This window comes from Erythrolamprus reginae, chromosome 1, assembly GCF_031021105.1.
Source record: "Erythrolamprus reginae isolate rEryReg1 chromosome 1, rEryReg1.hap1, whole genome shotgun sequence".
NCBI lineage: Eukaryota > Metazoa > Chordata > Lepidosauria > Squamata > Dipsadidae > Erythrolamprus > Erythrolamprus reginae.
The window spans coordinates 423961367-423986587 of NC_091950.1; the positions used below are offsets into that span (position 1 = coordinate 423961367).

The window sequence follows — 25221 nt, forward strand, 5'->3', positions numbered from 1 at the left end:
AGTTTACAACGTCCGCTGGTAGGTTGTTCAACTGGTTGATCGTTCTGACCGTCAGGAAGTTCTTCCTTATCTCCATGTTGAATCTCTCCTTGGTCAGCTTCCAGCCGTTGTTCCTCGTCCGGCCCTCCAGTGCCCTGGAGAATAAAGTGATCCCCTCCTCTCTGTGGCAACCCCTCATATACCTGTAGACTGCTATCATGTCCGCTCTGGCCCTCCTTTTCTCTAGGCTATCCATGCCCAGTTCCCGCAGTGGTCTTCGTAAGTCTTGGTTTCTAGACCCCTGATCAACTTGGTTGCTCTTTTCTGCACCTTCTCCAGAGTTTCAATGTCTTTTTTGAAGTGTGGTGACCATAATTGAACACAGTACTCCAGGTGTGGTCTGACCAGGGCGTAGTAGAGTGGTATTAAGATTTCCCTGGTCTTGGAGTGGATTCCCCTGTTGATGCAGCTTAGGGTTGTATTGGCTTTTTTGGCTGCTGCTGCACATTGTTGGCTCATGTTTAGTTGATTGTCCACCAAGACTCCGAGGTCTCTTTCTCATATGTTTTTGTTGCTGAAGCTGAAGTCATCGTTGATAGGAAGGACGTTGTGGCAGATGGTTTTATGGGCAGTGCTTAGATCGTGTTTAACGTGATGTAGTTCTAAGCTTTCCAAATCTAGGATTGTGAGTCTAGTTGCGTAGGTATTCGGTTGTGAGTGGAGGAGTGGAGGGCTCTTCTTGTAAAGTATCTCTGAACATTTTCTAAAGTGTTTATGTCCGAAATGCGTTGTGGGTTCCAGGCAGAGGAACTGTATTTGATGATTGGTCTGGCGAAAGTTTTGTATGCTCTGGTTAGTCGTGTGAGATTGCCAGAGCAGAAGCTACAAAGGATTAGATTAGCAACTCTTTTTTTTCCGGTATAAGATTTTTTATTTTTTCTCCACCATAAAGTAAAACAATATATAGTTATAAACACAACAACAATGCTTAAAATCAATCATATACAAACTTTTTTTCCCTCATTACTCCCTCAATGGAGGCTCTTATCTCTCCCCGTGTAAATTTTTCTGTTAATTTTATACAATATTAGCAATTCTTAAAATGCTAAATTAATATTTTTCCCTTACCGTCTTACTACAAAAGGTTACAACAATGTAAAGAATAATTAATAAATAAACAAAATCTCTTTTATCTAAATTTTAATCTTATATCATGTAGCTAATAAAAAATTCTCTCTCTATATATGTGTCTTTAATAAAAGAAACTATTCATAATATATCACCTACATCATAAAATAAAGTTCTATATGTTTAAAGTCTAAACAATAAGTAAATTTTGTGTTATATCATTATATAGTGCTACCATCATTGCTCATCTTTGCCATCTAGCTTGCAAAACTCTCTTGTTTCAATTTTTCCAAAATTAACCAATTACTAATACATACATAATGTATCTCTTAATTTTCTATCCAATCATAAAACTTCCCCTAAATTTTATAATAATCCGAGTCTTGTTTATCTTTAAGTTTCAAAGTCAATCTACTCATCTCTGTACAATCTATAATTTCTCTCAAAACTTCCCTTTCCGTTGGTATCCTATTCAATTTCCAACATTGTGCGTATACAATCCTAGCTGCTGTAATTATATGTATAATTAAATATGTCTCTTCTTTATCAAAATTATCTGGTAAGATACCCAGAAGGTATAATAATAATAATAATAATAATAATAATAATAATAATAATAATAATAATATTTGTGTCAGCTGCTGCAAAAAGATCGCACAGACTGACTACAAGCATAGACATAATGCTGTGGCACAGATGATCCACTGGAACTTGTGCCGGAACTACCATTTACCAGTGGCAAAGAACTGGTGGGACCATAAGCCCGAAAAAGTGGTCGAAAATGAGCAAGCAAAACTACTGTGGGACTTCCAACTTCCGACTGACCGAATTCTGAAGCACAACACACCAGACATCCTGATTTTGGAGAAAAAGAAAGTATGGATCATCGACATCGCAATCCCAGGAGACAGCAGAATTGAGGAGAAGCAGCTAGAGAAATTAGTGAAATATGAAGATCTAAAAATCGAGCTGCAACGACTCTGGCATAAGCCCGTGAAAGTGGCCCCAGTGGTCCTTGGCACGCTGGGCGCAGTACCAAAGGATCTCAGCGGACATTTGAAAACCATCGGAATTGTCAAAATCTCCATCTGTCAATTGCAAAAGGCCGCTTTACTGGGATCGGCAAACATAATTCGCCGCTACATCACGCAGTCCTAGGTGCTTGGGAAATGCCCGACTGGTGATGAAATACGAAATCCAGCATAGTGATCTCGTTTGCTGTGTTGTACTGACATAATAATAATAATAATTTATTAGATTTGTATGCCGCCCCTCTCCGAAGACTCGGGTCTAAGATCAATAGTCTTTCTTAAAATCTTCTGAATCCAATGTTGAATTCGTGTCCAAAATTTACGTGCTTCCGGACAAGTCCACCAACAATTCTTGATGTTTTGACAAATTTTGTCAAGTTGGCTAATTTTTTTCTTTTCCCATCCCGTCGAAGTCCTCTGTTTTCTTCCCTCCCTAAGTAGCTGCCCTCCAAGGGCCCCCTTCTCTCTCTCTCCCCCCCCCCACCTCGCCCTTCGTGTCCCGAACCGGCCATCCCGAGAGAGATGGACTGGAGCAGTTGTCCGGCTCTGAGTCAGAATAATAAGTGACTCACTTTGGGAACAATTGAAACGAGGTTGAGTGGAGGGGCGTTTTTTTTCCACGGCTCAAATTTCTGCGGAGGTGAGACAGCAGTGAAGTTGTCCTCTCAAGGTCAGTTGCCCAAAGGAGAACTCCGTCACCCACTGGGCATCTGCAAGCACAACGCTTGGCATGGGAACTCTGTGTGTGTGTGTGTGTGTGTTTGTGTGTGTGTGTGTATGTGCAATTGCTCATCCAGGTGTGTGTCTTTTTTTTTTGCACCATGCCATGTTTTCTATTTCTTTTGAAAAGATTTTTTTTTTTAAAAAAAATCTTTATTAATTATTTACATTAAGAAAAATACACAAATACAGTGGTTCCTCTTCTTAAGAACTTAATTCGTTCCGTGACCAGGTTCTTAAGTAGAAAAGTTTGTAAGTAGAAGCACTTTTTCCTGTAGGAATCAATGTAAAAGCAAATAAGGCGTGCAAACCCATTAGGAAAGAAATAAAAGCTCGGAATTTGGGTGGGAGGAGGAGGAGGAAGAAGAGGAGGACAGTTGCTGCCGAAGGAAACTTTAAGGCTTAAATAAAAAAGAGGGACTCTGAGGCAGCGAGGAGGAGCACGCGCTTCCCATACGCCCGGCACGAGGCTGCCTCCCATACACTGCGCCAGAGAGAGAAACCCAGGCAGGCAAGAGGGGGGAACCTCCCGCTCCTTTGACCGAAAGACGGCAGCTGCTGTTACCTGCTTCCTCTTCCTTCCCATGCTGAAGGGCTCTCCTCTCACTCGCTCACTTTGTAGCCGGCGGCTTTCCTTCACTGTGGTGACTCCTCAGTTTGGCTGAAGCCAAGTTGATCTGGCTGGGGCGAAGCGCCCCCTTTTGCCTTTCCATGTCCAGATGCTCCAGGAGGCAACCTCGTGCCGGGTGTGTGGGAGACAGCACGAGGGAGTCACCACAGCGAAGTGGTTTATTCCCTCTCAAAGGACCCAGAGAAAGGAAAACGCTCTGTTCGCTCTGGGCTGCCAAAGCCTCATTAAGCGCCACCGAAAGGTCCTCTGGCAGCCCAGAAAAGCCCAAGATGGCCAGGAGTAAAGGGAGAATGGCAGGAAACTGGCCGGGCCTTCATGCCGCTCTCAAATTTCTTTGGAACTTTTTCCAGTCTTGGGTTCTTAAGTAGAAAATAGTTCTTAACTAGAGGCAAAAAAATCTTGAACATCCAGTTCTTATCTAGAAAAGTTCTTAAGTAGAGGCCTTCTTAGGTAGAGGTACCACTGTACCATAAAAAAGAACAAACACAAAACACAACTTATACAGACGTATAGAGATCATATTTCATAATTACAGTTATATATCAAGTCTTAAACACTCAACAATTTACACATTTGCCAACCCTACCCGTTGACATTATTGCTACAGCTTTTTTTCCTCATTTTCTTCTTCTCATGAAAAAGTTTTATTACTTTTCAAATATTTTTTTTAAAACAGACAAAGAAGCAAACAACAACAAAAATAAATAAAAAAGGACAAAGCAAAAAACCAAAAATATGTAATATCAGCAAACATTCAGTATTTCTGCATTGCTACCTCCAATATTTCATTAATTCCTGTAGTAATATACGTATTAATTAATTACGGTAATATTTGTGTTAGAAACATAGAAACATAGAAGACTGACGGCAGAAAAAGACCTCCTGGTCCATCTAGTCTGCCCTTATACTATTTCCTGTATTTTATCTTACAATGGATATATGTTTATCCCAGGCCTGTTTAAATTCAGTTACTGTGGATTTACCAACCACGTCTACTGGAAGTTTGTTCCAAGCATCTGTTACTCTTTCAGTAAAATAATATTTTCTCATGTTGCCTTTGATCTTTCCCCCAACTAACTTCAGATTGTGTCCCCTTGTTCTTGTGTTCACTTTCCTATTAAAAACACTTCCCTCCTGAACCCTGTTTAACCCTTTAACATATTTAAATGTTTCGATCATGTCCCCCCTTTTCCTTCTGTCCTCCAGACTCTACAGATTGAGTCCATGAAGTCTTTTCTGATACGTTTTATGCTTAAGACCTTCCACCATTCTTGTAGCCCGTCTTTGGACCCGTTCAATTTTGTCAATATCTTTTTGTAGGTGAGGTCTCCAGAACTGAACACAGTATTATTCGAAATGTGGTCTCACCAGCATTCTATATAAGGGGATCACAATCTCCCTCTTCCTGCTTGTGATACCTCTAGCTATGCAGCCAAGCATCCTACTTGCCTTTCCTACCGCCCAACCACACTGCTCACCCATTTGGAGACTGTCAGAAATCGCAACCCCTAAATCCTTCTCTTCTGAAGTTTTTGCTAACACAGAACTGCCAATGCAATACTCAGATTGAGGACTCCTTTTCCCCATGTTAATTCATACAAACACAAAGTCCCTATTCAAACCATAAATATTTACATACCGTATTTATATAATTTGTTTTACTAGCTTTTTTGTATCTTTTATGATCTCCCCCCCCCCCTATTTCTTAATTCAATACATTTGTGCCATTGTGATCATGTTTCTTAATACTCAGAATCTTTTTAGCCCCTTAATTCCATCGTCAGTTTGTCCATTTTGGAACAATTATATATTTTATTAATTTCTACTTTTTCTGTGGGGTGGGGGTGGGGTTCTGTATTTTTCCAATATTGGGCGAAGGTAATTTTGGCTGCAGTTGTGATATGTAATATTAGGTATTTTTCTTGCTTTACTGCAGTATATTCCTTTTTAAATATTCCCAATAAGAACTATTCCAGTGTGTTATTTCTTGTAACCATTTGTGGATTTTCGTCCAGAATATTTTTGTCTCAGAACATGACCACCACATGTGGAAGAAGGTGTCATTCTGTATGTATGTATGTATGTATGTATGGATGGATGGATGTATGTATGTATGGATGGATTGATTGATTGATTAAATTTATATGCCATCCCTCTCGGTGGACTCAGGGCGGCTTACAACATTTCAATAAAAATACAATATATAAAACACTTCTAAATCCAATTAACAGGAATAATTAATTTAAAATATTTCTTTAAAAAGCTAAACATATTACTTTACTGAAAGAGTAGTAGATGCTTGGATTGACTGCAGAAAAAGACCTCTTGGTCCATCTAATAATAACAACAATAATAATAATAATAACTTATTAGATTTGTATGCCGCCCCTCTCACAGACTCGGGGCGACTGCCCATCTAGTCTGCCCTTATACTATTTCCTGTATGTTATCTTAGGATGCATCTATGTTTATCCCAGGGATGTTTAAATTCAGTGACTGTGGATTTACCAACCACGTCTGCTGGAAGTTTGTTCCAAGCATCTACTCCTCTTTCAGTCGAATAATATTTTCTCACATTGCTTCTGATCTTTCCCCCAACTCACCTCAGATTGTGCCCCCTTGTTCTTGTGTCCACTTTCCTATTAAAAACACTTCCCTCCTGGACCTTATTTAACCCTTTGACATATTTAAATGTCTCGATTGTGTCCCCCCTTTTCCTTCTGTCCTCCAGACTATACAGATTGAGTTCATGAAGTCTTTCCTGATACGTTTTATGCTTAAGACCTTCCACCATTCTTGTAGCTCATCTTTGGACCCGTTCAATTTTGTCAATATCTTTTTGTAGGTGAGGTCTCCAGAACTGGACACAGTACTCCAAATGTGGTCTCACCAGCGCTCTATATAAGGGGATCACAATCTCCCTCTTCCTGCTTGTTGTACCTCTAGCTATGCAGCCAAGCCTTCGACTCGCTTTCCCTACTGTCTGACCGCACTGTTCACCCATTTTAAATCCCTGCTGTTTTCTTAAGTCGGTCGCGTGGTCCTAAAGCGAATCGGTCTTCCCCGTAGATTTGGCTTCCCCGAAGGTTGCAAAATGGGCGTTAAGTGTGAAAAACATTAGCCAGCCACAATTGTTCAGCTGCGTTGCAACTTTCAATGGTTCCTGCTTGTAAGTAGAGGAGCCGAAAGCAGCGAGTGCAAAGCCTGGTGCTGTGGCTCTGTTTTCCCGTTGGCTTTGCCAATTTTCACTCGACATTATTCCGCTGCCTCCTCTGGATCAGGTTTCGTTTCAAAGTGATCCGGTCTGGCAACCGGTGAGGAGGAGGCGGTGGAAGCAGCTTCTGTCCACAACAGATCAAGCTTAGGGGTTGCATTTATGCCCCCAACCCTTCTATTCTCCTTGATCCGTCCTTCCTTCTCCTCCTCCTCTTCGCCACAAACTCCACTCCCTCCTAACTAACTCTGAGGATGTTAGCTGGTTGGGTAATAAAGTGTCTACGAGAAAACTATCAAGCTCAAAGAACATCAAGGACCCCCAGCCACCACCACTCCTCCTCCTCCCAAATCCTTCTCCCTTCTAGCACTGATGATGTTACCTAGTTTGGTCATGAAATTTATTTATTTATTTATTTATTAGATTTGCATGCCGCCCCTCTCCGTAAACTCGGGGCGGCTAACAACAATATAAAAAGACAATGTAAACAAATCTAATATTAAAAATAATCTTAAAAACCCCAATTTAAAGAACCACTCATACATACAAGCCTACCATGTATAAATTCTATAAGCCTAGGGGGAAGGGAAAACCTCAATTGCCCCCATGCCTGACGACAGAGGTGGGTTTTAAGGAGCTTGCGAAAGGCAAGGAGGGTGGGGTGCCTGCATGAAATCCACCCAGCTCAGAAAGCACCAAGAACCCCACATTCATCTTCCTCCTCTTCCTCCCTTCCTTCTCCTCTTCTTCTCCTTTTCTTTCTTCTTCTTCCTCTCCCTCTCCTCCCTTCCTTCTCCTCTTCTTCTCCTTTTCTTCCCCTTTCCCCCTCCCTCTCTCCCTCCTCCTCCTTTCCCTCCTCCTTTCCTTTCTTCCTCCCTTTCTTATCTTTCTCCTTTCCATCCTCCTCTCCCTTCCCCTCCCTTCCTTTCCCCTTCCCTTCTTCTTCTCCCTTCCTTCTCCTCTCCTCTCCTTTTCTTTCTCTTCCCTTCTTCCTCTCCCTCTCCATCACTTCTCCTTTTCTCCTCCCCTTATTCCCTTCCTCCCACTTTCCTTTCTTCCTCCCTTTCTTCTCTTCCTCCTTTCCCTCCTCCTCTCCTCTCCCTTTCCTTCCTTTTCCCCTTGCCTTCTCCTTCTCCCTTTTTTCTCCTTTTCTTCCCCTTCCCCTTCTTTCTCTTTCTCCCCATCACTTCTCCTTCTCCTTTTCTTTCTTTTTCCTCCTCGCCTTCCTCTCTCCCTCCTCCTCCCTTCCTTCCCCTCTATCTCCTCTTCGTTCCTTCTCTTTCCATTCATTGATTTGATTTGATGTGATTTGTATGGCACCCCTCTCCGAGGACTCTTCCTCCCCATCACTTCTTCTTTTTCCTTCTCCTTTCCTCCCTCCCTCCTCCTTCTCCTCTTTTCTCCTCTCCACCCTTCCTCTCCATCCTTTCCCTCTTCCCTTTTCCTTCTCCCTTCCTTCTCCTCTCTTTTTCTTCCCCTTCCTCCTCTTCCTCCCCTTGGAGAACAAACAGCCTCAGGTGAGGCTCAGGGACCACCGTCCCCCAACAGGAACAAAAAACCGAAAACCAACCGAGTAGAAAAACGTCTCTTTTCAAAGTCACCCAGCCTGAAAATTCCGCCCTTAAAGCTCCCCCTTAAAATAAGACCCAACGCTTGGATGCCCAGGGATGGATCGGGATGTTCTTGTCCTGCCAGGTGGATCTGGGAGTTGGAGCTCGGCGCTAGTCCCTATCGTGGAGCGAAGAGCGTGACGGGACTGCCAAAAATGGCTCCAATGATTTCGGGCTGCGTTAACGGAGCCGTGACGTTCCAATGATGAGAAATCATCGCCCTGTTTCCTTTTGTCCTTGGTGTAAGATGGACATGCTTAAAATATAACGCACCTTCCTCTATTTTCCATTGATCCCTCGTTTTTCGCGGGGGATGCGTTCCAAGACCACCCGTGAAAAACAAATTTCTGTGAAGTAGAGGAAAGATTTTTTTTTAATGTATTTAACAAGTATTTGGACTTTTAAAACCCACCCTTTGCATTAAACAGTCGTTCTATAATGTTTCTCAGCTGGAACTACAAGTGATATCCTACCAGTTTCTTTAATATACAGTAGGACTGTAGAAGAATTGTATGAATTTTTAATGGATTTTAAATTTTCAATGGATTTAATGGATTTAAGCCCCCTTTGAAAACCCGTAAAATAGCGAACCCGCGAAAGATGAACTGTGAAGTAGCGAGGGATTATTGTATTGCATTTTATTCTTATATTTCACTCCTATCCTTTCTTTCTTTCCTTTCTTTGATATATATTATACATGGTTAATGTTGTGGTTAGCTCTGGCCCAGCTCCTGCCCCAAGGACTGTGGATGTGGGGGAGACATCCACATGCTACAGGCCTGTTTTGCCCCCCCCCCATGGAATCTGATGATGAAGGCTCCTCTGACCAAGAAGACATGAGTGACAGGGAGGAGGAGAGTGGGGCAGACAGCTCAGAAGGAGATCAATTATCTAGCTCCTCCTTGGATTCAGAACAAGAGTTAATGATACAGCCACACATGCGGAGAGCGATGCATAGGCAGCAACAACTGAGAGATTATTATCAAAGAAAATGAGGCCACCTGTGGTTGGGTGGGGCTGTGGTCATTAGTGAGGCTGCTATAAAGAGCAGCCTGTGGGTTTGGCCATTGTGGAGGATTATCTGATCGTTGTGTTTCGTGACTGCTTTACTGACTTTGACTTTTTGTGTGCTGATTTCCCCCCGCTTTGAAACTAAACCAGAGCAAAGTGTGTTTCACTTTGTGAAAGAAGAAGGACTGTGAATTGCCTCACAGCTGCAAGCTAAGTATCTCAAAACTGATAAGGGACTTGTAGAAATTACCAGTTTGTTTGGAGACAAGGGCTCTTTGCTATCCCAAAAGAGGGCTTGGATTAAGTGAATTTTCATTATAAAGAACATTGTTTTGAATTTTCAAACATTTGTGTGTCTGAACTTTGTACCTGTGAATTTTTGGAAGGAGTCTACCAGAGAGCCCGACAGAACAGTTAATCTCATTAACCTTCATTATGTATTGGACTAACTAACTAACTAAATAAACAAACAAACAAACAAACAAACAAACAAACAAACAAACAAACCTTGACTGGACCACAAAGTCAGGGAGTTCCCCATAGACCAGTGGTACTCAACCTGGGGGCCGGGACCCCTTTGGGGGTCAAATGACCTCTTCATAGGGGTCGCCTAAGGCCATGGGAAAAGACAAATTTCTCCTGGTGTTAGGAACTAAAGCTTCTATTCTGGCGCCTTGGAACCTATTTTTACAATCCGACCAATCAGGCATTGACAGTGGGGATGTCCCTCTCACCTTCCTGCCAATCAACCTACAATCAAACCTACAATCCTGTATTGTATTGTCAGTTCTGTGTTAGCAAAAACTTCAGAAGAGAAGGATTTAGGGGTCTTGATTTCTGACAGTCTCCAAATGAGGAAATAGTACGGTCAGACGGTAGGGAAAGCAAGTAGAATGCTTGGCTGCATATCTAGAGGTATAACAAGCAGGAAGAGGGAGATTGTGATCCCGCTGTATAGAGAGCGCTGGTGAGACCACATTTGGAAGACTGTGTCCAGTTCTACAAAACGAGATTGATAAAATTGAACGGATCCAAAGACGGGCTACAAGAATGGTGGAAGGTCTTAAGCATAAAACGTATCGGGAAAGACTTCATGAACTCCATCTGTCTGGTCTGGTGGACAGAAGGAAAAGGGGGGACATGACTGCAACATTTAAATAGGTTAAAGGGTTGAGTAAGGTTAGGAGGGAAGTGTTTCTCATAGGAAAGTGAACACAAGAACGAGGCACAATCTGAGGTTAGTTGGGGGAAAGATCAGAAGCAACGTGAGAAAATATTATTTGACTGAAAGAGGAGAAGATGCTTGGAACAAACTTCCAGCAGATGTGGTTGGTCAACCCACAGTATCTGAATTTAAACATGCCTGGGATAAACATAAATCCATCCTAAGTTAAAATATACAGGAAATAGTATAAGGGTAGACGAGATGGACCAGGAGGTCTTTTTCTGCCGTCAATCTTCTATGTTTCTATTAAATCTACTTAATTTCTATCATTACATATCAACACCATCAATTTAACAAACCATTATTCCGTTCTTAATGGAAATATAGAATTCAATTATCAAGTATAGATTTCTTTTTCCTAAAAACATTTAATAAAGTATTCCCAACTCATTTATCATTTTATCTATTTCTCACTGTGTTACATTATGACTTGACTTTCACGTATAAGGCAGGACTAGAACTCACCATCTCCTGGTGATTGATCCAAAGTCACACCCCTGTTTTTCATGCCTAAGGTGGAACTAGAACTCACAGCCTCCTGGTGATTGGTCCAAAGTCACCCAGCTGGCTTTCATAGAAACATAGAAGACTGATGGCAGAAAAAGACCTCATGATCCATCTAGTCTGCCCTTATACTATTTCCTGTATTTTATCTTAGGATGCCTGACTGCACTGCTCACCCATTTTGAGACTGTCAGAAATCACTCACCCTAAATCCTTCTCTTCTGAAGTTTTTGCTAACACAGAACTGCCAATGCAATACTCAGATTGAGGATTCCTTTTCCCCAAGTGCATTATTTTACATTTGGAAACATTAAACTGCAGTTTCCATTGCTTTGACCATTTATCTAGTAAAGCTAAATCATTTACCATATTATAGACGCCTCCAGGAATATCAACCCTATTGCACACTTTAGAGTCATCGGCAAATAGGCAAACCTTCCTTACCAAACCTTCTCCTATGTCACTCACAAACATATTAAAAAGAATAGGACCCAGAACAGACCCTTGTGGCACACCGCTTGTAACCTGTCTCTGCTCAGAATACTCGCCATTAACAATAACTCTCTGATGTCTATGCTTCAGCCAGCTTGAAATCCACTGAACTATCCAGGGATTAAGTCCAATCTTCACTAATTTATCTATCAGCTCTTTATGTGGAACCGTATCAAAGGCTTTGCTGGTCCAGGTAGGCAATATCCACGACACCACCTTGATCCAACACCTTTGTGACATAGTCAAAGAAATCAATGAGATTAGTCTGACATGATTTGCCTCCAGTAAAGCCATGCTGATTTGGGTCCAATAGGTTATTGTTTTTAGGTGCTGATTTATCCTCTTTTTGAGTAGAGTCTCCATCATTTTAACTATAACTGATGTCAAGCTAACTGGCCTGTAGTACTTTCATGCCTAAGACAGGACTAGAACTCACAGCCTCCTGGTGATTGGTCTAGTGCAGAGGTCTTCAAACTTGGCAACTTGAAGACTTGTTGACTTCAAGTAGCTGGCTGGAGAATTCTGGGAGTTGAAGTCCACAAGTCTTCAAGTTGTCAAGTTTGGGGACCCCTGGTCTGGTGTAACCCAGCTGGCTTTCATGCCAAAAAACAGGACTAGAACACACCACCTCCAGGCTAAACTTCCCCCTGGAGCATGAGATTATTATTATTATTATTATTATTATTATTATTATTATTATTATTATTGTTGTTAATTAGATTTGTGGCGGCACCGGCCCTCTGGAACCAACTCCCCCCGGAGATTAGGACTGCCCCTACTCTTCCTGCCTTCCGTAAACTCCTTAAAACCCACCTCTGCCGTCAGGCATGGGGGAACTGAAACATCTCCCCCTGGGCATGTTTAATTTATGCATGGTATGTCTGTGTGTGCGTCTGTTAGCATATGGGGTTTTTTAAATATTTAAATATTTCTAAATTTGTCTGTTTACTTATGATTTGTTTCTACATGTTGTGAGCCGCCCCGAGTCTTCGGAGAGGGGCGGCATACAAATCTAAGTAATAAATAAATAAATAAATAATAAATTTGTATGCCGCCCCGCTCCCAAGACTCGGGGCAGCTCACAACAGTGATAAAAACAATAAATGGTAACAAATCTAATAATTAAAATCTAAAATAACAATTTAACATTAAAAAGTCTAAAAAGAAAAGACCCCAATATATAAAATACATACACACAGTCATATCATACACAAAACTACATAAATGGGCGGCATGTAAATTTAACCCATGAATATGATGCCCCTGTTCTCTGTTTCTGTTGGCAGATGGGCCGTGTGGACAAGAACGTTCCTCTGGTGACCGGCCATACGGCCCCGGTGCTGGATATCGACTGGTGCCCCCACAACGACAACGTCATCGCCAGCGCATCGGACGACACCACCATCATGGTAGGAAAGTCACAGCCCTTCAGACGTTTTGCAAGCGGGGCGTCCTTGACTTAAGACCACGATTTCTATGTTTAGTCGTCTTTGTCATAAGTTGAGTCATCGTGGGAACAGACCCCACTTTTGACACCTGTTTTTTAGAGCTGGGTGGCCCAGTGGTTAGAGTGTAGCCCTGCAGGCTCCTTCAGGCAACTGCTAGATGTAGTTCAGCAGTTCAAATCTCACCACCGGCTCAGGTTAACTCAGCCTTCCATCCTTCCAAGGGGGGTCAAATGAAGACCCAGATTGTTGGGGGCCAGAGGCGGATTCTGTAAACCTCGTCTAAATTGTTCTATTGCTGTTGTGAGCCACCCCAAGTCTACGGAGAGGGGCGGCATACAAATCTAATAAATAAATAAATAAATAATAAAAATAAATGCTATTGCTAGAAACAAACTTCCAGCAGATGTGGTTGGTAAATCCACAGGAACTGAATGTAAACATGCCTGGGATAAATATAGATCCATCCTGAGATAAAACATAGGGAATTGTATAACGGCAAACTAGATGGATCAGGAGGTTTTTTTCTGCGGTAAATCATCTATGTTTCTACGTTTCTATGAAAGAAAGAAAGAAAGAAAGAAAGAAAGAAAGAAAGAAAGAAAGAAAGAAAGAAAGAAAAAGACACAGAGACAAAGACACAGAGAAGGGAGGGAGGGAGGGAGGAAGAAAGAAAGAAAGAAAGAAAAAGAGAGACACAGAGACAAAGACATAGAGAAGGAAGGAAGGAACGAAGGAACGAAGGAAAGAGCTGGGATGGCCCAGTGGTTAGGGTACAACACTGCAGGTTCCTTCAGCTAACCACCAGGTCAGCAGTTCAGATCTCACCACCAGCTCAAGGTTGACTCAGCCTTCCATCCTTCCAAGGTGGGTCAAATGAGGACCCAGATTGTTGGGAGCAAATAGACTGATTCTGTAAACAGCTTAGAGGGGGCTGTAAAACCACTAGGAAGTGGTATACAAGTCTAAATGCTATTGCTATTCCTCCCTCCCTTCCTTCCCTCCCAGGTGGGTCAAATGAGGACCCAGATTGTTGGGGGCAAGAGGCTGATTCTGTAAACCGCTTAGAGAGGGCTGGAAAAGCATTAGGAAGCGGTACATAAGTCTAAATGTTATAATGCTATTTTCCTATAAATGTAAGTCAAACTATAGTCCAAGTCATGCAGTCGAAGGTTGAGTTACCTGGTTGTAAATGCGAATCCAGATTAACTCGTGGCAATTATTATTATTTTTTGGGCCATATTTTGCCAGAAATGGGGAGGGGAGAGATGCAAAAATTGTGACCCCAGGATTCTACAACCAGTCATTAAACAGGAGCACCCAAATTGCAATCAAGTAATTGCCGGGGGTGGGACAGTGGTCATAAGTTTGAATTTTGCTGGTTTAATGACTTTTTCAGGGCTTATTTTTATTTGTATTTGTATTTATTAGATTTGTATTATGGGAAACTGAAAGCCTTATTATGAGAAGGATGGTAGGTTGGGGACAGAGTTTGGCGTCTTTGGTCAAAATAGGGCTTTGAATTGGAGGCAGGGACTTTTTGGACCCTTACTTGGGAGCAGTTGGATTCAATTTCAAATGTTTGTGGCAGTTGGAAGCTCTTTTGTTCTGCATTGGGGGTCTTATTCATGAGGAGGGGGCTGTAGGAAGCAAGGAAATTAGGCCATTCACACAACGAGCCACTTTGCAGGTGCCACGTCCCTTGAATTGTGTGTATGTCGGTCTTGAAGGCATTGGAGGTTGAGGATGAGTGGACTTCAATTCCCAGAATTCAAGTTGTTCTCACTTCTCCTCTTCTATCCCATCCCGTCCTCTATTCCTATTCCATTCCATTCTATTTTGAAATGTTATTCTAATTCCAATTCTTATTCTAGTTATGTTCTGTTCTAATCTAGTCCAGTCCAGTCCTTTCCTTATTCCGTTCCGGTCCGTTCTGTTCTATTCTATTCCTTGTTTTACTCTAGTCTAGTCTAGTCCAGTCCTGTCTAATCCAGTCCTTTCCTTATTCTGCTCTGTTCCATTCCTTTCCATTCCATTCCTTAGTCCATTCTAGGGGGAGGTTTGGTAGGGAAGGTTTGCCTATTTGCCGATGACTCTAAAGTGTGCAATAGGGTTGATATTCCTGGAAACGTCTGTAATATGGCAAATGATTTAGCTTTACTAGATAAGTGGTCAAAGCAATGGAAACTGCAGTTTAATGTTTCCAAATGTAAAATAATACATTGGGCAAAAGGAATCCTCCATCTGAGTATTGTATTGGCAGTTCTGTGCTAGCAAAAACTTCAGAAGAGAAGGATTTAGGGATCGTGATTTCTGACAGTCTCAAAATGGGTGAACAGTACAGTCAGACTGTAGGGAAAGCAAGTAGGATGCTTGGCTGCATAGCTAGAGGTATAACAAGCAGGAAGAGGGAGATTGTGATCCCCTTATATAGAGCGCTGGTGAGACCACATTTGGAATACTGTGTTCAGTTCTGGAGACCTCACCTACAAAAAGATATTGATAAAATTGAACGGGCTACAAGAATGGTGGAAGGTCTTAAGCATAAAATGTATCAGGTAAGACTTAATGAACTCCATCTGTATAGTCTGGAGGACAGAAGGGAAAGGGGGGGACATGATCGAAACATTTAAAGATGTGAAAGGGTTAAATAAGGTCCAGGAGGGAAGTGTTTTCAATAGGAAAGTGAACACGAGAACAAGGGGGCACAATCTGAGGTTAGTTGGGGGAAAGATTAGAAGCAACATGAGAAAATATTATTTTACAGAAAGAGCAGTAGATCCTTGGAACAAACTTCCAGCAGATGTGGTTGGTCAATCCACAGGAACTGAATCTAAACATGCCTGGGATAAACATAGATCGATCTTAAGATAAAATACAAGAAATAGTATAAGGGCAGACTAGATGGACTGCGAGGTCTTTTTCTGCCGTCAATCTTCTGTGTTTCTATTCCTTATTCCATTCCGTTCTATTCTATTCCTTCTTCTGTTCTATTCTACTCTACTCTACTCTAGTCCAATCTAATCCAGCCTTTATTCTAGTCTATTCTATTCTATTCCATTCCATTCCATTCCAATCCAATCCAATCCAATCCAATCCATCCTATTCTTCATCCCATCCCATTATTCTCTAGTCTAGTCTAGTCTAAATTCTATTAACTCTATTCTTAATCCTGTCCCTGTTCCTATTTTGCCAATCCACCCTCTGCACTGCACCAACCTCTCCCTCATTTCTCGGCTGGGCAAACCAAGCATTTGCAGCTGCAGGACTTTTTTTGGGGGGGGAAAACCAGCAGTTTTTCCTCCTCCCCCCTCCCGGGAGATCCCCAAAATTGCTGAGCCAGCCACCTTTCCCCAAGCTGAACGAGAGCCCTGGGATTTTTTCCAAGCTCCCCAGGAGCAGCCCGGGAAAAAAAAAATCAAAAGCAGTTAGTCAGCAGAATCCGGAGGGGGCAAAATGCCCATTGCAGAGGGCCCAGGGCGTCCGATCAGCTACCCCTTTAACTCCATTGGCACAAAAAGACAAGGGACGATTTGCTCGGCTGTCCGAGGGCCGGCTGGAGGGGGGGGGGGCTTTGGAACCCCAGGCTGGGAGCTGGCACCTTTTCCATGGGCATGAAGCAGCATTTTTGGGCTAAAAATAACAGCCAGGACTCAGCACCTAAGAATAGAGCTTTCCGTGCAGGAGGCCAGGAGGAGGAAGGGATGAGCAGCTCAACGTACGTACACATAGAAACATAGAAACATAGAAGACTGACGGCAGAAAAAGACCTCATGGTCCATCTATTCTGCCCTTATACTATTTCCTGTATTTTATCTTACAATGGATATACGGTATGTTTATCCCAGGCAGGTTTCAATTCAGTTACTGTGGATTTATCTACCACGTCTGCTGGAAGTTTGTTCCAAGGATCTACTACTCTTTCAGTGAAATAATATTTTCTCACGTTGCTTTTGATCTTTCCCCCAACTAACTTCAGATTGTGTCCCCTTGTTCTTGTGTTCACTTTCCTATTAAAAACACTTCCCTCCTGAACCTTATTTAACCCTTTAACATATTTAAATGTTTCGATCATGTCCCCCCTTTTCCTTCTGTCCTCCAGACTATACAGATTGAGTTCATTAAGTCTTTCCTGATACGTTTTATGCTTAAGACCTTCCACCATCCTTGTAGCCCGTCTTTGGACCCGTTCAATTTTGTCAATATCTTTTTGTAGGTGAGGTCTCCAGAACTGAACACAGTACTGTATTCCAAATGTGGTCTCACCAGCGCTCTATATAAGGGGATCACAATCTCCCTCTTCCTGCTTGTTATACCTCCAGCTATGCAGCCAAGCATCCTACTTGCTTTTCCTACTGCCCGACCACACTGCTCACCCATTTTGAGACTGTCAGAAATCACTACCCCTAAATCCTTTTCTTCTGAAGTTTTTGCTAACACAGAACTGCCAATGCAATACTCAGATTGAGGATTCCTTTTCCCCAAGTGCATTATTTTACATTTGGAAACATTAAACTGCAGTTTCCATTGCTTTGACCATTTATCTAGTAAAGCTAAATCATTTACCATATTACAGACCCCTCCAGGAATATCCACCCTATTGCACATTTTAGAGTCATCGGCAAATAGGCAAACCTTCCCTACCAAACCTTCCCCTATATCACTCACAAACATATTAAAAAGAATAGGACCCAGAACAGACCCTTGTGGCACACTGCTTGTAACCTGTCTCTGCTCAGAATACTCGCCATTAACAATACACACACACACAAACACACACTCCTCCACCCGCAGCAGCATACCTACACAACTAGACTCACAATCCTAGGTTTAGAAAGCTTAGAACTAGGTCGCCTTAAACACGACTTAAATACAGCCCATAAAACCATCTGCTACAATGTTCTCCCTGTCAATGACTACTTCAGCTCCAACCACAACAACACACAAGCACACAACAGATGCAAACTCAAAGTAAACCTCTCTAAACTCGACTGCAGAAAATGCGACTTTAGTAACCGAGTAGTTGATGCCTGGAACTCACTACCAGACTCTGTAGCATCATCCACTTACACCCAAAACTTTACCCTTAGACTGTCCACCATTGACCTCTCCCGATTCCTAAGAGGTCAGTAAGGGGCGTGCATAAGTGTGCCAGTGTGCCTTCCGTCCCCTGTCCTAATGTTTCTCTTTTACTAGTATCATGTATATAAATATCTTTGTATACCACAAATACGTATGTGACAAAACAAATAAATTAAATGAATAAATAAATAAATAAATAAACACACACAGAGACAAAAAACACACACACACTGGTGCATTCCCCCCCCCCCCCACACACACACAAGCCAGCTTTTGCAAAGAGCAAACATTTTGGGTGTAATGGATCAGTGCCTCTGCTGGCAACAGCAACGGTGGCGGTTTCAAAGCTGCCCCAGCCTGCCTTGGATTCAGTGGTGCTACCAGCGTAACTGTTGACGGATGCATGAAAAAGGTTTCGACGTGAGATTTGAACTTTCCTAAGGACACGGTTGTCTCAGGCAGGGGATGTTTCTTAGCCTTGGAAATGCTTTAAGAAAGGAGGACTTCCACTCCCAGAATTCCCCAGCCAGCAATGCTTTAAGAGGGCTGGAATTCCACTCTCAGAACCCCCCAGCCTGAATGCTTTAAGAGGGGAGGAGTTGATCATGGTGTGAAGCCCAGAGAAACTTGTATATCTGCTTCAAACCCCAGTTCGTTCTCAAAAGGCAGCTTAGCTCACTGTTTGATGTACTACCGGTAGGTGTCAAAACCTTGAATTCCCAATGGATGTGACAGGCGCCAGGTTGGAGATATCCAAGGGCTGTCTGGACTCTCTGAAATCTGAGTTCAAGTCTCCATAGAAACATAGAAACATAGAAGTCTGATGGCAGAAAAAGACCTCCTGGTCCATCTAGTCTGCCCTTATACTATTTCCTGTATTTTATCTTAGGATGGATCTATGTTTATCCCAGGCATGTTTACATTCAGTTCCTGTGGATTTACCAACCACATCTGCTGGAAGTTTGTTCCAAGGATCTACTACTCTTTCAGTCAAATAATATTTTCTCACGTTGCTTCTGATCTTTCCCCCAACTAACTTCAGATTGTGTCCCCTTGTTCTTGTGTTCACTTTCCTATTAAAAACACTTCCCTCCTGAACCTTATTTAACCCTTTAAATGTTTTGATCATGTCCCCCCCTTTTCCTTCTGTCCTCCAGACCAGTGATTTTCAACCTTTTTTGAGCCGCGGCACATTTTTTACATTTACAAAATCCTGGGGCACACCACCAACCAAAATGACACAAATCTAATACATACATACATACATACATACATACATACATACATACATACATACATACATACATAAATAACCCCCTCATATATACAATCCCATGTAACATCCCCTTATAAATGCAGTCAATCATCAATCATCCCTCGTCAAATTTATACCACTCTCTCATTTCTGGGTACTTCTCCTGTCTTTCCCCCTTTTCTCTCTCATGTTTCTCATTTCTCTCTCTTCTTCCCTTTTTCCCTCATTCCTTCTCCCTCTCACTTCTCCTCTTTTTCCATCCCTGTCTCTCTCCCCCCCCCCTTATGCGTGTGTGTGTATACACACTCGAACCATTTCTGAAACCAGTTGAGGGCTGGGTTTTTTTTCTCTTTTATTCTTTTCAAAAACAGGTGTGGGCTGGGGGGGGGGGTTCTTATTATTTGGGTGCTTTTTACCATATGCTTCAAGAATTACCTCTCTCTCTCTCTCTTTTGTTTCTCTCTCCTCTCATTCTCTGCCTCAATCATTTTATCATTTCTCCTTTTTTCTCCCCTTTTTGTTCTCATTTCTCTCTCTCCTTTCCTCTCCCTATCTGTCTCTCTTGCTTTCTCTCTCTCTTGCTATCTCTCTTTTTCTCTCTTGCTTTCCTTCTCTCTCTCTCGTTCTCTCTCTTATTTTCTTTCTCTCTCTCTCTCTCTTGTTCTTTCTCTCTCTCATGCTTTCTCTCTCTTGTTTTTTCTCTCTTTTTCTCTCTCGTTCTCTCTCTTATTTTCTTTCTCTCTCTCTCATGCTTTCTCTCTCTTGTTCTTTCTCTCTCTCTCTGTTGTTCTCTTGTTCTCTTATTTTCTTTCTCACTCTCTCTTGTTCTCTCTCTTATTTTCTCTCTCTCTCTCTCTTGTTCTTTCTCTCTCACTCACTCATGCTTTCTCTCTCTTGTTCTTTCTCTCTCTCTCTGTTGCTCTCTCTTGTTCTCTTATTTTCTTTCTCTCTCTCTCATGCTTTCTCTCTTGTTCTTTCTCTCTCTCTCATGCTTTCTCTCTCTTGTTCTCTCTCTCTCTCTGTTGCTCTCTCTCTCTCTTATTTTCTCTCTCTCTCTGTTGCTCTCTCGTTCTCTCTTATTTTCTTTCTCTCTCTCTTGTTCTCTCTCTTTTTCTCTCTCATTTTCTTTCTCTCTCTCTTGTTCTTTCTCTCTCTCTCTCATGCTTTCTCTCTCTTGTTCTCTCTCTCTCTCTGTTGCTCTCTCTCTCTCTCGTTCTCTCTCTTCCTTTCTTCTCTGTGGAGGCCGGCAAAGGTTTTCCTTAGTTTGAATGTTCTGAGCAATCTGGCAGGGGGATGGGAAGCAGCCCCTTTACTGACAGGCCGGGACGGGACTGTGAGAGGGGTGGACGTTCCCACAGCGCTCGGAGCGGCTAGCGGCCGGATTGCCAGCGCCGCTGCAGCCACCGCTGTGGGAGGAGCCGCGCCCCAAGAAAGCCGGAGAGAATGACGGATCGGGCGGGCAGGGACAGCCACAAGTGGAAGCCTCAGCCCTGGAGCTCCCACTTGCAGAAGCCGCCCCTCCCCCAGGCTATTGCCCGCCACCCCCCGCTGCCACTATTAGCGGCGAAGGGGCCGACTTTCAAAACAACCTTTGCCGGTCTCCCGCGGGAGGGTGCCAATAGCAGCGGCAGCAGTGGGCAATAGCCAGGGGGCGGCTTCTGCAAGTGGGAGCTCCAGGGCTGAAGCCTCAGCCCTGGAGCTCCCACTTGCAGGAGCCGCCTCGCGGCTCACCTGACCATGTCTCGCAGCACACTAATGTGCCGCGGCACACCGGTTGAAAAACACTGCTCCAGACTATACAGATGGAGTTCATTCAGTCTTTCCTGATACATTTTATGCTTAAGACCTTCCACCATTCTTGTAGCCCGACTCCAGCGAGATCTGTCTATCTATCTATCTATCTATCTATCTATCTATCTATCTATCTATCTATTTTAAGATTAAGCAATGGGTGTTTTTCCTTGTGGTAGAAGAGAATAGGAGCAACAGGCAAAGGTTCAGGTCTGTTTCACAACTCCAGGTGTGAAGAAAAGATGAAAAATAATTGAAACATCGACTGATAACATTTCTTTTTTTATCTGCATTGTGAGGCTGATGGCCTCAGGGTGAGAACTCTGGATGAGCTAAGCAGGATCAGGTGGAGTGGAGGGTTACAGCGCTACCACCCAGGTGATTCCAGGGTTGTAGAGAAAGGGAAAAGCAAAGAGTGGCCACGTTCCCAAGGTCACACGGACCATTCTCGGAGAGCAGTAGGCGTGGCAGTCTCACATTGATACTTCTGTGGCATATTAACAGAAGAAAATGGGGTGGAGCCAAACCTTCTGGGTGTGGCCAACACCTTGGGGGGGGGCAGTGCTGTGTGCAGTTGGGGGGAGAGAAATCTGTCAGAAATGTTGGGGGGGAATGAGGCCGGTATGAGCATCCTATTTGTAATAGAGGGTCTGGCTTAAGAGAGCAGGAAAGGATTCCTTCAGCTTTGGAACTCCCTGCCTCAGGAAAGAGGGCTGATCATTTCACTGTTGGCCTTCAGGAAGACTAATTCAAGGTGTTGAAATTACTTATTGCCTTTACATTACATTTTGAATCATAAAAAAGGCATTGATTTATTTGTATTATTTGTATTATTTGTATTATTTGTATTATTTGTATTATTTGTATTATTTGTATTATTTGTATTATTTGTATTATTTGTATTATTTGTATTATTTGTATTATTTGTATTATTTGTATTAATTATTATTATTATTAATTATTATTATTATTATTATATTTTTATTTTATTTTACCTTACTTTTACTTTACTTTTATTTTACATTTACTTTATTTTTACTTTACTTTAATTTTACTCCTGCTTTACTTTTACTTTACTCTACACCAGTGATCCCCAACGTTTTTTCCACCAGGGACCAGTTTCAGCAAGACAATTTTTCTATGGCCCAGTGGGGGTGGAAAGGGGTGTGGTTGGGGGCGGGATTAAGCATGGGGGTGCTGGTCCTCCCCGCCCCTCTTTCCCGCCATTGCCCTGTGGCCGGCAGAACCTGCGGCCCAAGCCCTCTTGCCCGGCAAGAGGTGAAGCGCTGGAGGGAGGGGGTCAGGCCGGCCCTCCTGCCTCCCCCCCCAGCCAAAAACACAAAGGCGTGCCGCAGCAGAAGCCAAAAGAGGCTTGAACCTCCCGGTCCTTCCCGCCCCTCTGTCCCATCCATCACCCTGTGGCTGGCAGAACCTGCTTCCCAAGGCCTCTTGCCTGGCGGGAGGCGAAGCGCTGGAGGGAGGGGGCGGCGGCAGGAGGGCCGGCAGCTGCTGACTCTGCGGACCGGTGCAACATGCCCCGTGGCCCGGTACTGGTCCGCGGCCCAGTGGTTGGGGACCCCTGCTCTACACCATGTCTTATTGGATTCTATTCTATGTAATCCATCCTATTTCTATTTTTTATTATATTTTCAAATTTATTTCATTTCATTTTATATTATATTTTGTTCCACTTCATTTTATAGTTTTATTTTATTCCATTGTATATTTTACTAGCTGATCACTCGGCTTTGCCCGCGTATTTTATTTATTTATCCCAATCTTGTATGATTAGACAGGAAAAGGAATGAATTATATCTACAGGGTTCAAAATCAAAGCAATTTTGTTTACAGCGTTTTAAAAGTGTAAGGAGTGTGTTCAAATCCCAGCTAGGGAACCTGCGGACAGCTGGCGGATTTAGAAGCGCCACTCTCCTGCCTCTGCCCGTTTTACCCGTTTTCCTAAACTGGGCCTGGGACAGAAACCCCTGAGCAGGCCATGCTGCGTCTCCTCCACCCCTGTGGAAATAGGCTGGGCCTCCTGTTTCGCCTCAGTTGACGTGGTCCTGTCCTTCACGCGATGAGTCGGGATGGATTTACCTGGCATAACAGGCCGAAGCTGTGATGATGGAAACTGCAGTTTAATGTTTCCAAATGTAAAATAATGCACTTGGGGAAAAGGAATCCTCAATCTGATATTGCATTGGCAGTTCTGTGTTAGCAAAAACTTCAGAAGAGAAGGATTTAGGGGTCGTGATTTCTGACAGTCTCAAAATGGGTGAGCAGTGTGGTAGGAAAAGCAAGTAGGATGCTTGGCTGCATAGCTAGAGGTATAACAAGTAGGAAGAGGGAGATTATGATCCCGCTATATAGAGCGCTGGGGAGACCCCATTTGGAATAATACTGTGTCCAGTTCTGGAGACCTCACCTACAAAAAGATATTGACAAAATTGAACGGGTCCAAAGACGGGCTACAAGAATGGTGGAAGGTCTTAAGCATAAAACGTATCAGGAAAGACTTCATGGACTCAATCTGTATAGTCTGGAGGACAGAAGGAAAAGGGGGGGACATGATCGAAACATTTAAATATGTTAAAGGGTTAAATAAGGTCCTGGAGGGAAGTGTTTTTAATAGGAAAGTGAACACAAGAAGAAGGGGCCACAATCTGAAGTTAGTTGGGGGAAAGATCAAAAACAACACGAGAAAATATTATTTCACTGAAAGAGTAGTAGATCCTTGGAACAAACTTCCAGCAGACGTGGTTGGTAAATCCACAGTAACTGAATTGAAAAATGCCTGGGATAAACATAGATCCATCCTAAGATAAAATACAGAAAATAGTATAAGGGCAGACTAGATGGACCATGAGGTCTTTTTCTGCCGTCACACTTCTATGTTTCTATGTTTCGTTTAGGGCCTAATGAGGCCTTAGGCCAATGAGGGCAAACCTTTTCTGGTTCGTGTGCCAAAGGTTGTGTGTATACATGTGCTAGCACGCATGCATGTGCTCCCCCCATTCCTCCCCCCCACGTATGCGCACACACCCCGCTACCCCCAGTACATGCACAAAATCCCCCCCTCCCCGCTTCTGCGCATAGGCCTCACTGAAGCCTGAGACAGTGAAAAAACAGCCAAACGGACTTCCAGTTTGCCCGTTTTGCTGTTTTTTTGCACTCCGAATCCTTCAGGGAAGCTTCCAGAAGGCACAGAGTGTGAAAAACAGCACAACAGGGAAACTGGAAGTCTGTTTATTTAATCTTCCGGTTTGCCTGTTGTGCCGTTATTCGCACTCCAGGGCTTCAAGAAGCTTTCCTGGAGCCTCCAAAGTGTGAAAAACAGTACAATGGCCTGTTCTGTTGGGCTCTCTGGAAGACTTCTCCCAGTAATTCACAGGTACAAATTTCAGACACACACACATTTGAAAATTCAAAACAACGTCCTTTATAATGAAAATTCACTTAAACCAAGTCCTCTTTTGGTATACCAAAGAGCCCTCGTCTCCAAACAAACTGGTAATTTGTACAAGTCCCTTGTCAGTTCTGTGATACTTAGCTTGCAGCTGTGAGGCAATTCACAGTCCTTCTTCTTTCACCAAGTGAAACACACTTTGCTCTGGTTTAGTTTCAAAGCAGGGAAAAATCAGCACACAAAGGTCAAAGTCAGCAAAGCAGTCACGAAACACAACGATCAGATAATCCTCCACAATGGCCAAACCCACAGGCTGCTCTTTATGGCAGCCTCACTAATGACCACAGCCCCACCCAACCACAGGTGACCTCATTTTCTTTGATAATAATCTCTCAGTTTTTGTTGCCTATGCATCGCTCTCCGCATGCGTGGCTGTATCATTAACTCTTGTTCTGAATCCAAGGAGGAGCTAGAGAATTGATCTCCTTCTGAGCTGTCTGCCCCACTCTCCTTCTCCCTGTCACTCATGTCTTCTTGGTCAGAGGAGCCTTCATCATCAGATTCCACCAGGGGCAAAACAGGCCTGCAGCATGTGGATGTCTCCCCCACATCCACAGTCCTTGGGGCAGGAGCTGGGCCAGTGCTAACCACAACACGGCCTAATCAGGCTCCCTTTGCTTTGTAGGCCTACTGTGGT

The 25221-nt window shown here is 43.1% G+C and overlaps 1 protein-coding gene across 1 annotated transcript in view; it reads left to right on the plus strand.

Annotated features, from left to right (window-relative positions):
* The window catches only part of LOC139158051 (coronin-6-like), a 57550-nt gene that overhangs the window by 14760 nt on the left and 17569 nt on the right, over positions 1 to 25221 (plus strand). The window contains exon 3 of the mRNA XM_070735442.1: positions 12832 to 12954. Within this exon, the coding sequence (XP_070591543.1) occupies positions 12832 to 12954 (123 nt within the window). The remainder of the gene's footprint in view (positions 1 to 12831; positions 12955 to 25221) is intronic.